The sequence below is a fragment of the Lemur catta genome, chromosome 11, assembly GCF_020740605.2.
Source record: "Lemur catta isolate mLemCat1 chromosome 11, mLemCat1.pri, whole genome shotgun sequence".
NCBI lineage: Eukaryota > Metazoa > Chordata > Mammalia > Primates > Lemuridae > Lemur > Lemur catta.
Window position 1 is genome coordinate 13,183,945 of NC_059138.1, and position 12,883 is coordinate 13,196,827.

The 12,883-nt window shown below is 47.9% G+C and overlaps 1 protein-coding gene across 3 annotated transcripts in view; it reads left to right on the forward strand.

The window, feature by feature from the left end:
- ATP6V0A4 (ATPase H+ transporting V0 subunit a4) overlaps positions 1–12,883 on the forward strand; it is a 63,550-nt gene that overhangs the window by 34,030 nt on the left and 16,637 nt on the right. For 2 of the 3 annotated variants that reach the window (XM_045565320.1, XM_045565319.1), the window contains 5 exons: positions 1,154–1,366; positions 3,440–3,590; positions 5,067–5,206; positions 6,504–6,661; positions 10,270–10,363. In XM_045565320.1, the coding sequence (XP_045421276.1) occupies positions 1,154–1,366; positions 3,440–3,590; positions 5,067–5,206; positions 6,504–6,661; positions 10,270–10,363 (756 nt within the window). Of the gene's footprint in view, positions 1–1,153; positions 1,367–3,439; positions 3,591–5,066; positions 5,207–6,498; positions 6,662–10,269; positions 10,364–12,883 lie in introns of all 3 variants that reach the window. The other variant, XM_045565318.1, reaches the window with a different exon arrangement.

A 12,883-nucleotide genomic window follows, 5' to 3' on the forward strand; every position in this document is an offset into this window, starting at 1 on the left:
CTGGGGGCCTGGGCCACGTACAGCCAGGAGGCAGGTGACCCAGCGACCAGGAGGGTCAGGAGACCATTTTCAAAGTTTAGAGGCTTCTTTCCCTTTTTTATGCCTGTATTCAGTCCAGGTCTGCCAGCAGGTGTTTCTTTCCTCGAGGGAGTTCAGGGTATTCTTGTAGGGGTGAGCTTTGTTTCAGGTTCTGAGTGTTACATCTGTGCTGAGGTGGCTTTGTCTCCTGGAAGTCCCCACGCCAGGGTTGGAAATCCTCAGGCCACATTGCATCATACTGCTAAGTGACACGCAGTGTTGGGCTGTCATTAATCTTATAGCCACAATATATCTCTCATAGCACACTACAGTAGCCACATGTGGGGTTACTAAAACAGATTACCCTGTTTATTGTAGCATCAAAACATAAAAGCTAATTCCATTAAGTAAATTCCACATGGGCCAAATCATCCATTCATTCCTTCACTCATTAATTCCCTTGTCATTTATTAGAGAGATTATGTATGTAAATCATTTCTTAGGGCTGCTGTGACAAATTAGTACCAACTGTGGGGCCTAAAACAACAGAAGTATTTGTTCCCTCACATCCTGGAGGCTGGACGACGTGCTCAGGGTGTCGGCAGAGCCAAGCTCCCTTAGGGAGGAGCCTTCCCCGCATCTTCCTAGGTTCCCTGGCTTACAGATGCGTCACTCCCATCTCTGTCTCCATTGTCACATGGTGTTTCTCGTTGTGTGCCTTAATGTCCAGATTTCCTGCAAGGGCCCTGTTGGATCAGGCCCCCCTAATATTCCAGTATGGCCTCGTCTTGACTTGATACATCTGCCAAGTCCCTGTTTCCAAATAAGGCCTTATTCACTGATGTCGGTGTTGGGGCTTAGTATTTCAACATACCGTTTTGAGGACACAATTCAGTCCATGGCAATTGGACTATTGGGAATTTAGAAGAAAAGGAAGATACAATCTTTGCCTTAGGGTTTTAACCTCCAGCAGGGGAGATCAACTGCTCCTGCGAGTTGGGGCCAGGCAAGAGCCACAGGCCAGAGGTGCAGCCGGAGCAGGGGAAGCTACTGTGGCCGATGGCCCCGTTTCTGCAACACCGTCAGATGCCTCCGTGAGTGGTCCTTGTTCTTCCGTGTGTTGTTTTTTGCCTAGGTCATAACACAAACGGAGTCTCACCGCCAGCGCCTGTTGCAGGAAGCAGCTGCCAACTGGCACTCCTGGGTCATCAAGGTGCAGAAGATGAAGGCCATTTACCACATCCTGAACATGTGCAACATCGACGTCACCCAGCAGTGCGTCATCGCCGAGATCTGGTTCCCAGTCGCAGACGCCGGACGCATCAAGAAGGCCTTAGAGCAAGGCATGGTGCGTGGCAGGGGAGCTGCAGAGGTCAGACGAGTCAGCCCCACTGCCGGGCTCGGGGAGGACGTTGCCTCCTACGGGACATGAACTTTGCAAGTGACTTGGTGGTAGGATTGTCTCCGTCTCTGTGTCTCCAGTTCTTAACCCAGTGCTAGGACACATAAAAGAAACTCCAGTGACAAACACTTTCTTTGATCTTTAACGAGTGCATGTTGAGCGCTAATGTGCCAGTCACGCCGCTAGACTGGAGGTACCATCTGTTAGCTCAGAGAGGCTACAGTCTAGCTGGAAAGACATAACCGAGTCTCTGTTAGCAGCCCAGATGTGTAGATTGCTCTGTCTGCCAGCAGCTGTGCTACACATACGTACCTGACTCAATTCTCTCAGCTCTCTTCGTTCACCTCCTGGACAGTCCCTGTGCAGCAGGAGTGCGTCTCGGGCCACAGTGGCAGCCCAAAGCCCTGCCCTGATAGACTTTCTGGAAAGGGACACAGACGCAGGTCCAGGGCTAATGTGGTTGCAGGCGGTGATGAGCGGTGGGCAGGAAATCAAACAGGGTGGTGGGGGAAGGGGTGGGGACCGGGACTTGTTCTGGTCCCTTACTCACCCCACTGATGAAGGAGGGAGCCCCCGCCCTAAGGAGTACAGGATGGCAGAACACATCACACTGGCACTGGGCCGATGAGGCGGGCAGCTGCTTCTTAGTCACATGAACTCAGGGCTCAGGGGAGGAAGACGCCACACGCCATGCAGGGTGACACGGGATGTGCTCGGGACCCTGCCTGAGAGCAAAGTGAGCCAGCGGGGCCTGTTGGAGGCCGGCTGTGTAGTGACAACAGGGTGGGGGTGCCGTTTGCTTCCTGCAGGACGATGTGATTAGCTTCTTGGAATAATTTCACAGGGTGGCAGGGTGGTGTTTGATAGGGGAACGAGCTGGGTGGCATATCTGGGGACAGCTGGGGAACTCATGGTGTCTGCTGCCAGAGAAGGCCCCTCTGAACAGGTGGCACTGGTGCCATGGGAAGATCGGGGCAGGGCGGGGGGAAGAGCTTCAGGCTGAGGGATCTGAAGGTAACGGCTGTGAGGTGGGCACACACCAGGAGGTAGGAGTATCTTTATCCCCCTTGCACAGGTGAGGAAACCGAGGCACGGAGAGTAGAAGTAACTTGGCCACGGTCCTGCAGCCGGGAGGCAGGGTTTGAATGCAGAAAGTGTCCCTTTAGCCCCCTACACTCCCGTGTCTCCACATCACAGTTCAAAAGCTACCTAAATGGAGCACTTTAGGAAGAGCATTTCCCCAGACTGGGCAGGGCAGGGTGCGTCCTGGGGGAGGTGAGGCATGAGCCGAACCGTGGAAGACTGGTCAGTGAGCAGGCGAAGCGAGGTGGGGACAGGGGCTGCCGAAGGCCAGCAAGGAGTGAGGCTGAGACCCGTGAGGGTGGTAGCCGTGGGGACAGGAAGAAGACGGGTTTAGAAGGAAGAGTTGGCAAGCTTTGGCCGGTGACTGATTGGATCGGGAGAAGGGACAAACGCGATGATTCCAGAGTTTTAGGAATTGGGGGAGGGGAGCTCTGTAAAAGGCGGTGGGGGTGGGGGGCCCGGCTTTGGGTCAAGTTGATGAATTCAGCTTTAGGCTCCTGGATTTTGTGGCACTGGTGAGACACTGGAGTTTGAAAGCCTAAGCGGGGAATTAGGGAAAAAATGGAGATTTGGGAAAGGGTCAGGGCTGTTAGGAAGATGGGAACGAATGAGGAAAGTGGATGTGCTCTTGGGAGAGAAACGGGAGAGAAAGGGACACGTCAAGGGCCTAGAGCTGCGTCACACACGCATGTGCAGCAGCAGGAGGGTGGAAATCGCCGGAGAATCAGGAGCGACTTTGTTCTCTTGACAGCTCCCCTGTAAGATGGATTAGACAAGCACTGGGAAGGAATTAACTCTTTGCACATGAGCTCATGAGTCCCAGACAGGTCAGAATGCACGGAGTAAGTGACGGCAGAAGCTGGGACTGTGCTCCCCGTGCCATCGCCCTGCCTTGGGCTCCCTTCCTTACATTTCTGTCACATGTTCTTTTTGCAGGAACTAAGTGGCTCTTCCATGGCGCCCATCATGACCACAGTGCAATCCAAGACAGCCCCTCCCACGTTTAACAGGACCAATAAATTCACAGCTGGCTTCCAGAACATCGTGGATGCCTACGGCGTAGGCAGCTACCGGGAGATGAACCCAGGTAAAGATCTGATGCGTTGCACAGCGGGGCAGCTTAAAAGTGAAAACTGGGTAAGATACTCCCCTGAGGTGCCCTAGGAGGTGAATTTGTTAAAACTGTGACATTCGTGCAATCTTACTTGGTTTCCTGATATCCTGTGTTGTCTTCTATAAATGTCAATTAGTGAAACACTTTTTTTTTTTTTGAGACAGAGTCTCACTTTGTTGCCCGGGCTAGAGTGAGTGCCGTGGCATCAGCCTAGCTCACAGCAACCTCAAACTCCTGGGCTTAAGGGATACTCCTGCCTCAGCCTCCCGGGTAGCTGGGACTACAGGCATATGCCATCATGCCCGGCTAATTTTTTCTATATATATTTTTAGTTGTCCAGATAATTTATTTCTATTTTTAGTAGAGATGGGGTCTCGCTCAGGCTGGTCTCGAACTCCTGACCTCGAGCAATCCACCCGCCTTGGCCTCCCAGATTGCTAGGATTACAGGTGTGAGCCACCGCGCCCGGCCAAGACTTGTTCTTTATCTTCACCTGTTTTCCCTTAAACTGCAATCTCGTCAGACAACTGAAGTCAGTTTTTTTTTTTTTTTTTTTCCTGAAGGCATCAGCAACCCCACTGCAACCTCAAACTCCTGGGCTCAAGCAATTCTCCTGCTTCAGCCTCCTGAGTAGCTGGGATTACAGGTGTGCACCATGCCCGGCTAATTTTTCTATTTTTAGTAGAGATGGGGTCTCGCTGTTGCTCAGGCTGGTCTCAATCTCCTGAGCTCAAGCGATCCTCCCGGCTTGGCCTCCCAGAGTGCTAGGATTACAAGCCTGAGTAATCCTAGCCTGAAGTCAGTTCTTTTTTTTTTCTTTTTTCCCTACTAAAAAGACACAGGGTCTTGCTATATTGCCCAGGCTGGTCTTGAACCCCTAGCCTGAAGTGACTCTCCCGCCTAGGGCTCCCAAAGTGGTGGGATTGCAGGTGTGAGCCTGAAGTCAGTTCTTGTTTGCTTCAGCAATTCAATGAGAGTCATCACTTAGCATCTTCACAGTGCTGTGGTTTCTACGTGGGAGTCAGAAGACTGGATCTTGGTACCCAGTTGATGAAATAAAGGGGGAGACCCAATGCCCTTTACCCAAGCAGCGCATGCGCTGTTCTTCTCCACCCTGAGTCCCATTTAACTTGCGCCCCGTAATGTCGGGGCCTTGTGGGTTGAGGGTCCCTGGGAGCAAACTGCTGGTGCTGTGTGGTGCCGTCAGTGGTGGGGAAACTGGCAAAAGATGGTGGTGGAAGAGTATAGAAAGCACCACTTACAAATTCCGTCAAACGTTGTGATTGGGACAAGTCACTTAACCTCTCTAAAGCTCAGCACATCTGTGAGGTGGGGAATGAGAATGTCCGCTCGCGATGGCTTGTGTGGGGGGGAGGTGAGCGTGTGTCAAGGCAACAGGCGTGCAGATCTGCGGTGGGCCTCAGGCTGCCGTGGGCGTCACCTCCACAGCCCCCTACACCATCATCACCTTCCCCTTCCTGTTCGCGGTGATGTTCGGGGACTGCGGGCACGGCACGGTGATGCTGCTGGCTGCCCTGTGGATGGTTCTCAACGAGAGACGGCTGCTCTCCCAGAAGTCGGACAACGAGGTGGGTGTCATGCACTGTCTCGGCTCTTGTCCTTGACGTAGAATATAAAGTTGGTATGTGGTTCTCACCATGGAAACAACCTGTTTTTATGAAAAATAAGGAAAAAAAGGAAAGTAAATAAAAACCCCAAATTTAACAAAACTCCTGGCCAACGGTAATGTCTTAGGATGGTTTGGTGCAGTTCCTTTTAGCATTTTTGGTTTTTGTCCATGCCTTGATAAGGCATTGATTTTTTTACTGATTTTTTTTTCTTCCCTCTGATGATAAAAGCAATACATAGGCACGTAAAAATTAGGAAAATACAACAATTTAACCACCTAGAGAAAAATCACAATGTTTTTGAACATCTTTTCAAGTTTTTTATGCTTATATGCAAATATATAACTTCCAAAAATTGGCATCAAATAACATTATTTGTAGCCTCCTTTTTTTACTTAAAATAGCATGAATATATATTGATGGCAGAAAAGCCTGGGATCAGTGTTTCTGTGAAACACTGAAAAACCCTCCCTCTTACATTGGAAGTTTCTTCACCTTCCACGAGGTCCCTTCGCAGAGTGTCCTGAAGGTTGGGACAACACAAGAGTCTGCACTGGCTCAAAGGTTATCAGTTGATCAAAGTTAATCACTTTGTGCTCATGGTAATACGTTTTATAAAGCGGAAACATGCTTTAGCTATATTCTGAGTTTAAGCATGTCAGTCATCTTTTATTACAGGTTGAATTAATTAGAGTTAGTTCAATGACATCAAGGTCAGTGGGCAAAATCAACCTACGCCGATACAGTTTTCCCTGAGCAGCTTAGCAGGTGTGGTCTCTGTGGCAGGCGTTTAAAGTCTCGGTGACACTTGCGCAGCTCTTGGGATCATGGAACACAGCATCCGGTGTTAGGAGGGGGCGAGAAAGCACTTATTCTTCTCGGCAGACGTAGTCAGAGACTACACTTGATAATGACAAGACCCCAAATGAACGTAGATTGGACTCACCATAAATGTAGCAGCACACGAGGCGGCTCAGTGCTTGTCTCCTGGGAGCACCTGGGACAGCAGCCACCTCCTCTCAAGTCCCTTTTTTAGCAGGTGGGGCCTCAGCTCACGCTTCAGTTCATTTCCTAATCCACTTTGTTTCCACAATGACAAATACCAGTCTAGGCCTTGTCTGTTTCACGTATGTAAGTTAAAAACAACAACAACAACAACAACAATCAGGGTGTGTGTGCTCTTCCTGTCTGGATTATTGACATCTGCCTTGGGCACATGGCCCACTGACAATCGTCCTCTCTGTCTCCCCGAGGCCAGATTTGGAACACCTTCTTCCACGGGCGCTATCTCATCCTTCTTATGGGCATCTTCTCCATCTACACGGGCTTGATCTACAACGACTGCTTCTCCAAGTCTTTCAACATCTTTGGCTCTTCTTGGAGTGTCCAGCCTATGTTCAGAAATGGCACATGGAAGTAAGTTTACAGACAAAGGTGGCTCACTTTCTGGCCATCCAGGTGGCCTCAGTGATTGTTTTCATGGTGGCTCTACTCAGAAGTGCACCTGCAAATTCAACAAATAATTCAGTTCTATCTACTAAATGCAGGACCTTGTGCCACTTCTTCAGTTTCTGTGCTGGTAACTGTAACACATAGAAATAGTTTCTAAGATTTCAGCTCAGTTGGCTCAATCGGCATGGCGTCTCATACCTGTACTCCCAGCTACCTGGGAGGCTGAGGAAGGAGTATCCCTTGAGGCCAGGAGTTCAAGTCCAGCCTGGGCAGCATAGCAACACCCCAACTCTTAAAAAAAAATCAGCTCAGTTAAATATATATTGTGGAGTACATATCATGTACCAGGCACTATCGAGAAAACAAGTTGTAGAGCAGGTATAAACTGGGCATCACAGGGGGAACCATAGAAGCAGGGCTTCCTGGAGAAGTTGGCTTTGAAATAGACTTCACTCCAACAGAAACCTGGAGGGACGGTGACATACAGCCAAGCATTTGGGGCAGAAACCTTTGCTTTAAGAAAGGCAGATGCAGATGTTGGACGTGTAGAGTCTTGGTTTCCAGTATTCAAGGCCTCAGACACTCCAGAAGAGCATTTGCTTTGGCTGCTCAGGGAACCTGATTTCAGTATTAAAGGCAGTGGCTGGGTGTGGTAGTTCATACCTATAATCCTAGCACTTTGGGAGGCTGAGGCAGGAGGATCGCTTGAGCCAGGAGTTTGAGGTTGTAGTGAGCTGTGATCCTGCCACTGCCCTTGCCCGGGCAACAAAACAAGGCCTTGTCTCCAAAACCAAATTTTTTAAGGAGCAGAGGAGGAGAGAGGGTTAGTTTTGTGATGCCAGCTCCCAGCATTTGCCTTATAGGTGGTGGAGCGTGTGCATGGGTGTGGGGGTGTTGGGGCGGCTGGAAGGACATGTGGGGGCTGCAGAACAGAGAGACCCGGAAGCCCCCTGGGTCCCCGCAGTGCACATCTCCCACATGCACCCCACACTTGCTTTATGCCGTTCATAGACGGCCATCAGAACGGAAACACCGCCTTTCAGGAATGGAGACTTTTATGGGGAGGGACAAAGACATTAGAACTTGAGAGGTAGGTGGGAGAAGAGTGGGCCCTGGAGGATAGGGAACTGCGAGGGGAACAAATAGAAATTTTGACGACCTTGTGATTTGGGGGGATCTTAGACTGTGTGCATCACATAACCTGAGATACCCGCGGTAGTTTCAGTGCTAATTTGCTACAAATCACAGGTGACACTTCCAGACCCCTTTCTGCACAGCTTCTCTGGGTCAGCTTAGAGTTTCCCTGCCTCATTCTGGAACTTCCAGCTGAAACACATTTGGAGGCTGTGTTGGAGAAGGGAAGGCTGAAAGACAGTGACGGCCGAGATACATGAACATATTTACAATCGACCTTCCCATCTTTACTCTCCTGAGCGTGGTGGGATTCTGGAATTTCCATTGAAGGAAATCCCAGAGTTTTACTTGCTCACTCAAATCTGTAGCAAACATGCATGGGGGAGAGAATAAACAATCTCATCCAAGGGTTTTTCAGTTAGAAAAGATATAATTCAAGGCTCCTTTTAACTGGGAGCTTTCCTGAGGGCACTGTGAGAGCTCGATGCTGACGCCAGGTGCAGGCGAGGGCTTCGGGGCTGCAGCACCTTCGCTGTGGGTCGTGGGGGTCCCAGTGCCCTCCCTCTTCGTTCTCTGCTCGGCCTGAGTTCCCTGTAGCAGAGGTCAGAATGTTACAATAAATACATACAGAAAGTAAAGGATGAAACGTTTTCCAGAATTACATACAGATGGCAATATCCATGGTTCTTTTTCTTTTCTTCTTTTTTTTGTTTTGCTTTGCAATTACTATCCTAAAGAGATGTCTAGAAGAACAAAACTTTCATAAATTTAAAAATGCATTACTTGGTTTTGCTTTTTAGATTAAACTCATAAACATAGAGATGAGCTCTGAAACATGTTAAATCCTCATAATTTCACCAAACTGCCAACATGAAATTCATTTCCCCTGGAGTAGGATTGTGAACAGCCCACGGGAACTGGCTTGTTGCCACTCTGCAGATGGTAGGAGTGTTGACCCCTTACCCACATACAGGTGACCTCTCCCCCAAGTCAAGTCTCTTCAGTGACGCTGAGCCTGGGCCTGAGAGACGCCCAGCCACGTCCTCAGGTGTCACTAGTATAAAGTAGAGCCTCGTTATCAGTGAGGCAGAAAAAGATTACGTCACCGTCAGAGCTGAAGTACACAGCAAGCTGGTTTTTGTCACTAGCCACGACCTGAGTCTTGGGCCTGCTTCCCTGACAACTGACAGCATCCTTCAGCCCAAGGCCACCGGAAACTTGCCTGTAGTCACCCAAGTGGGGTTTATCGGCTCCGTGAGGGAGACGGGCACCACTGGGACATCTCAGTGAGAGGGCATTAGGAAAGACTTTGAGGATTTGGCCTGTGTTAGGATGAGGTGATGTTTGGTCACTCTTGTGGTTTGGCCTATGTCTTTCTTTCTGCCTGTTGTATCAGGGCATGACTGCAATGTCTTGTTTTTTCTTGCTCCGTCACCATCACAAGGTGACCTTGTTGGTATTCTGTGAAATTGTTTACGTTCGGCAGGAGAACCCATGGCTTAGCTGTGGGTGCTAGGCCGGTTCCCTCCTGTCGGGGTGACTTTTGTCTTTGTGAACACACAAACACATCTCTGCTAATGTGACCCAGCTGTTTGCACTGGGGACACCACTGGACGGGGTCTACGTCTGAAGGAGCGAATCAGGGCAGCTGTTCCCACTGTGTCTTGAGGGCCCGGGCCCAGGCGTCCCGACCCCCTCAGCTGCTACCACAGACCCCCAGCACCTTGTTGCAGAAGAGAGGGAGTGTATGTACTTCTGGGCAGCCTGATTGTCAGCTCTCTGTTCTTCATCGTTTCAAACACTCATTCCCTGGGCCCTTCCACAGATGCATGCTGTTAAAAAAAAAATTAACTCCTTATGTTCTTATCCTCTTGAGGCTTGCAAAGACAGAGTAAGAAATTTTTTCCCATTGACATTCACGCTTCTGGGTGAAAATGGGACACAGATTTAAAGGCATTCAATGGACTACAATTTCCTAGGGTTATTTATGTTTCAGAGATCGAAGTCTGTATGTAAAATGCCAACTCATCCTTCAGGGTCAGCCCCGTGTTCCCCAGGGCAACTTCCTCGGCTTGTCTCTGGGCTGGGGTTTCTTTCTCTCCTACATGCTCCATCCTCCCTGCTCTGACCTCTTTCCCGATGTGCTACGACTCCTGCTTCTCTTTACTGTACCCCATCAGGCTGAGAGGTCTTTGGAAACTGGGACTACGACTCCTGGGGGGTCAGACGGTAATTTCTGTAGCTTCAGCACCTGCGACAATACTTGGTACATAGTAGATATTCAACATCCACTCATGGAGCAATTGAATAAACCACGCTGTTGAGTCCCCTGACAGCTGGGCTTTGATTGGCAAGTTTATGACTGGTGGCACTGTCATATTTCTCCTGCCTTTGGTTGATCATTGTTTCTCCCCCCGCCCCTCCTTCTCTTTTGGAAGTGCCCACGTAATGGAGACGAATTCACTTCTACAGCTGGACCCAGCCATGCCAGGAGTGTATTCTGGAAATCCATACCCATTTGGGATTGATCCGGTAAAAATGTCTTCTTAAGTTAAATGTTTATTATGTAAAATGTCTTGTTGAGGAGATCTCTGGGTAGAGAAGAAAATGCCAAAACCTGTCAAATCAACAAACATGCGGAAGTAGAATAACTGGTACCAGGGACTTTTGTGACACACAGGGCCAGGTTCAAGTAAATCTTCTACCTGCACCCACTCCCCAGCTCTGGGGTCATTTTCTATGCAGTTCCCCAAACATCTGCCTCTTTCTCCATCAGTTATACCCCTGGTGGTTAATGATTGCTTCTTTAAAAGGGCCTTGAATGCCTGGAAAGTCTACACACTAGATAAGCTTTTTAGCATCCTAATCAAGTTCCCTACTTTGGCATTTTCTTGCAGTGGGTAACATCTCCCTTTTTCCTAAAAAAATAAAAGTATGGATTTGCTTTTATTTTTGCTTTATTTTACTTCATAGAATTGATACATGTTTTGAAAGAGGTATGTGCTTCCTTTCATTTATTTGATTGTTTTATCTATCTCAGTCAACTAGATCTGAACAAAATTCAAGCAAAGCAAAGGTGCTTCCTCGTAGCCTTTAAGTACAAAGGAGTTTTGAGGAGATACACACGCCCATTCCTGTAAAGCTGTGCGCGTGTAATGGCCCAGCGTGCATACCGCCACCAGGTGGCAGCCTTGTGCTCCAAATGAGTATGAATTGTCTAAACCTCAACTTGGCAAATGCTGTCCATAAATATTTAATATTTCCTCTAAGCTCTCACTTTGTGGCAGAACCTGAGGCCTCAGTTTTAGCTGCTGACAGTTGAGAGTAAAGGGACCTATAATTGGCTCTCTAGTCTCTGCCGTGTTGAGGGTCACCTCCTCTTCAGTTTTCTTGGGTCCTTTTATTGTCTTCCTACCTCTTCACAGCTTTGCCCAGGATTTGTTTATACTTGCCACGCAGGAGCACTTGCATTCAAAGTTTTATCAAAGCTGGTAAAGTCCTTGAAAGCAGGTTTGGAAGCTGCAAAATGCTAAAAAAACAAATGTGAGTTGTTATTTTTGTAGACTGTAAGGCCTTATCCTTGGTCAAATGAAATTTTATGAGTAGTAAGCAGGTTGCAGAGAGGCATAGAGGGGGTGTTTCTAGGGTCTGGTTGATCTTCCTTTGCTTAGAATCTCACTGCTGTGGCAATCTTCCCCCTTCCCTTCATAGCCTATGTCCAACTCATCAGCAAATCCCACCTACCCGATTCTGTCCTCAGACAGAGCTGGGCTATGGTATTTCACATTTCAGAACTGAGTGGTCCAGAATTTCTGCTCTGTGTGTAATTTTGTCAGCTGCCCACAAATTAGGAAACAAAGAAAAAAGAAAAATTGTCAGAGTGAAAGAGAAAGTGGGATGTTAAATATGATGAACGTTTTTCCTAGTAACACTTAGAATTTTGAAAATTTCTGGCCTTTTTATGCCGAAAAAATATATATGATTTTATAAATCTATATAAAATATTATATCAAAAAAGAAAAGCAGGAGTTGCCTTTCCTCCCGTTCCTATTCTACAGTCCTATTCGTCAGAGAGAGCCACTGTAACAGAACATTTCTGTCCCTGTGTACTTGTGTCATATATATTAATAAGGGTTTCATTTTTGCATAATGGAAATTTCTACAGTGCATTTATTGACTATTTTCAACATCTATTTGTGAACCAGATCACAAAATATTTGGCCTTCATCATAGCTGGCCTTAAGGTATTTCTAAATATTTCGTAATAAATGAACATAACAAAATGGTTAAGAGCCCCTGCTCTGAAATCAGACTGCCTATGTTTAAACCTTGGCTTTTCTATTTGCTTGTCCTATGATTTTAAGCAAGTTACCATTTCTGTGTGTTTTCCTCACCTGTGAAATGGACTTAATAACAGGCCTAACTCCTAGGGTTGCTCAGCAGATGAAATTATTTTTACGTGTAAAATCCCAAGAATAGAGTCCGCGGCATAAATGTGGTAAATGCTCCATAAATGTTAGTTGCTATCGTATTATTTCTTCTTAGGTGTGTAAGTAACTTAATCTTCCTGAGATTATGGTAAATCCCCTTGTCTATAAAAATGGAAATAATTATATCTCATGGAGTTTTTGTTAGAATTAAATGAGGTAAATACATCTAAAGAGCTTAGTATATGTATGTGCCCGATACTTACCTATTAACATTTTAGCTGGTCAGATTTGGCTGGGTCTAAATCACACTGCTAACCCTGCCCTTGCCATGTCGAGTGCTCCTAAGGGACTGGCCAACCAAGCGGGCAAAGGAAGGGCCGAGGCAGACCTGGTGCGGCTTAGGTGCCCAGGCAGATGTGAGGGTGGAAGAGGTGCCTCTGTGTTTGGGCACCTGTTGCTGGAGTCCCTTCTTCCTCCCAGCAGCAGCCTCCTTAGTGGGTGGGTGCTCAGCTGGTAGCCGGGCAAGACATTGCAAAGGAAGAATCAGTGAGAGGTAGTGCCCTCCTGTGTGTGTGTGTGTGTGTGTGTGTGTGTGTGTGTATGCATGTGCACACATGCATGT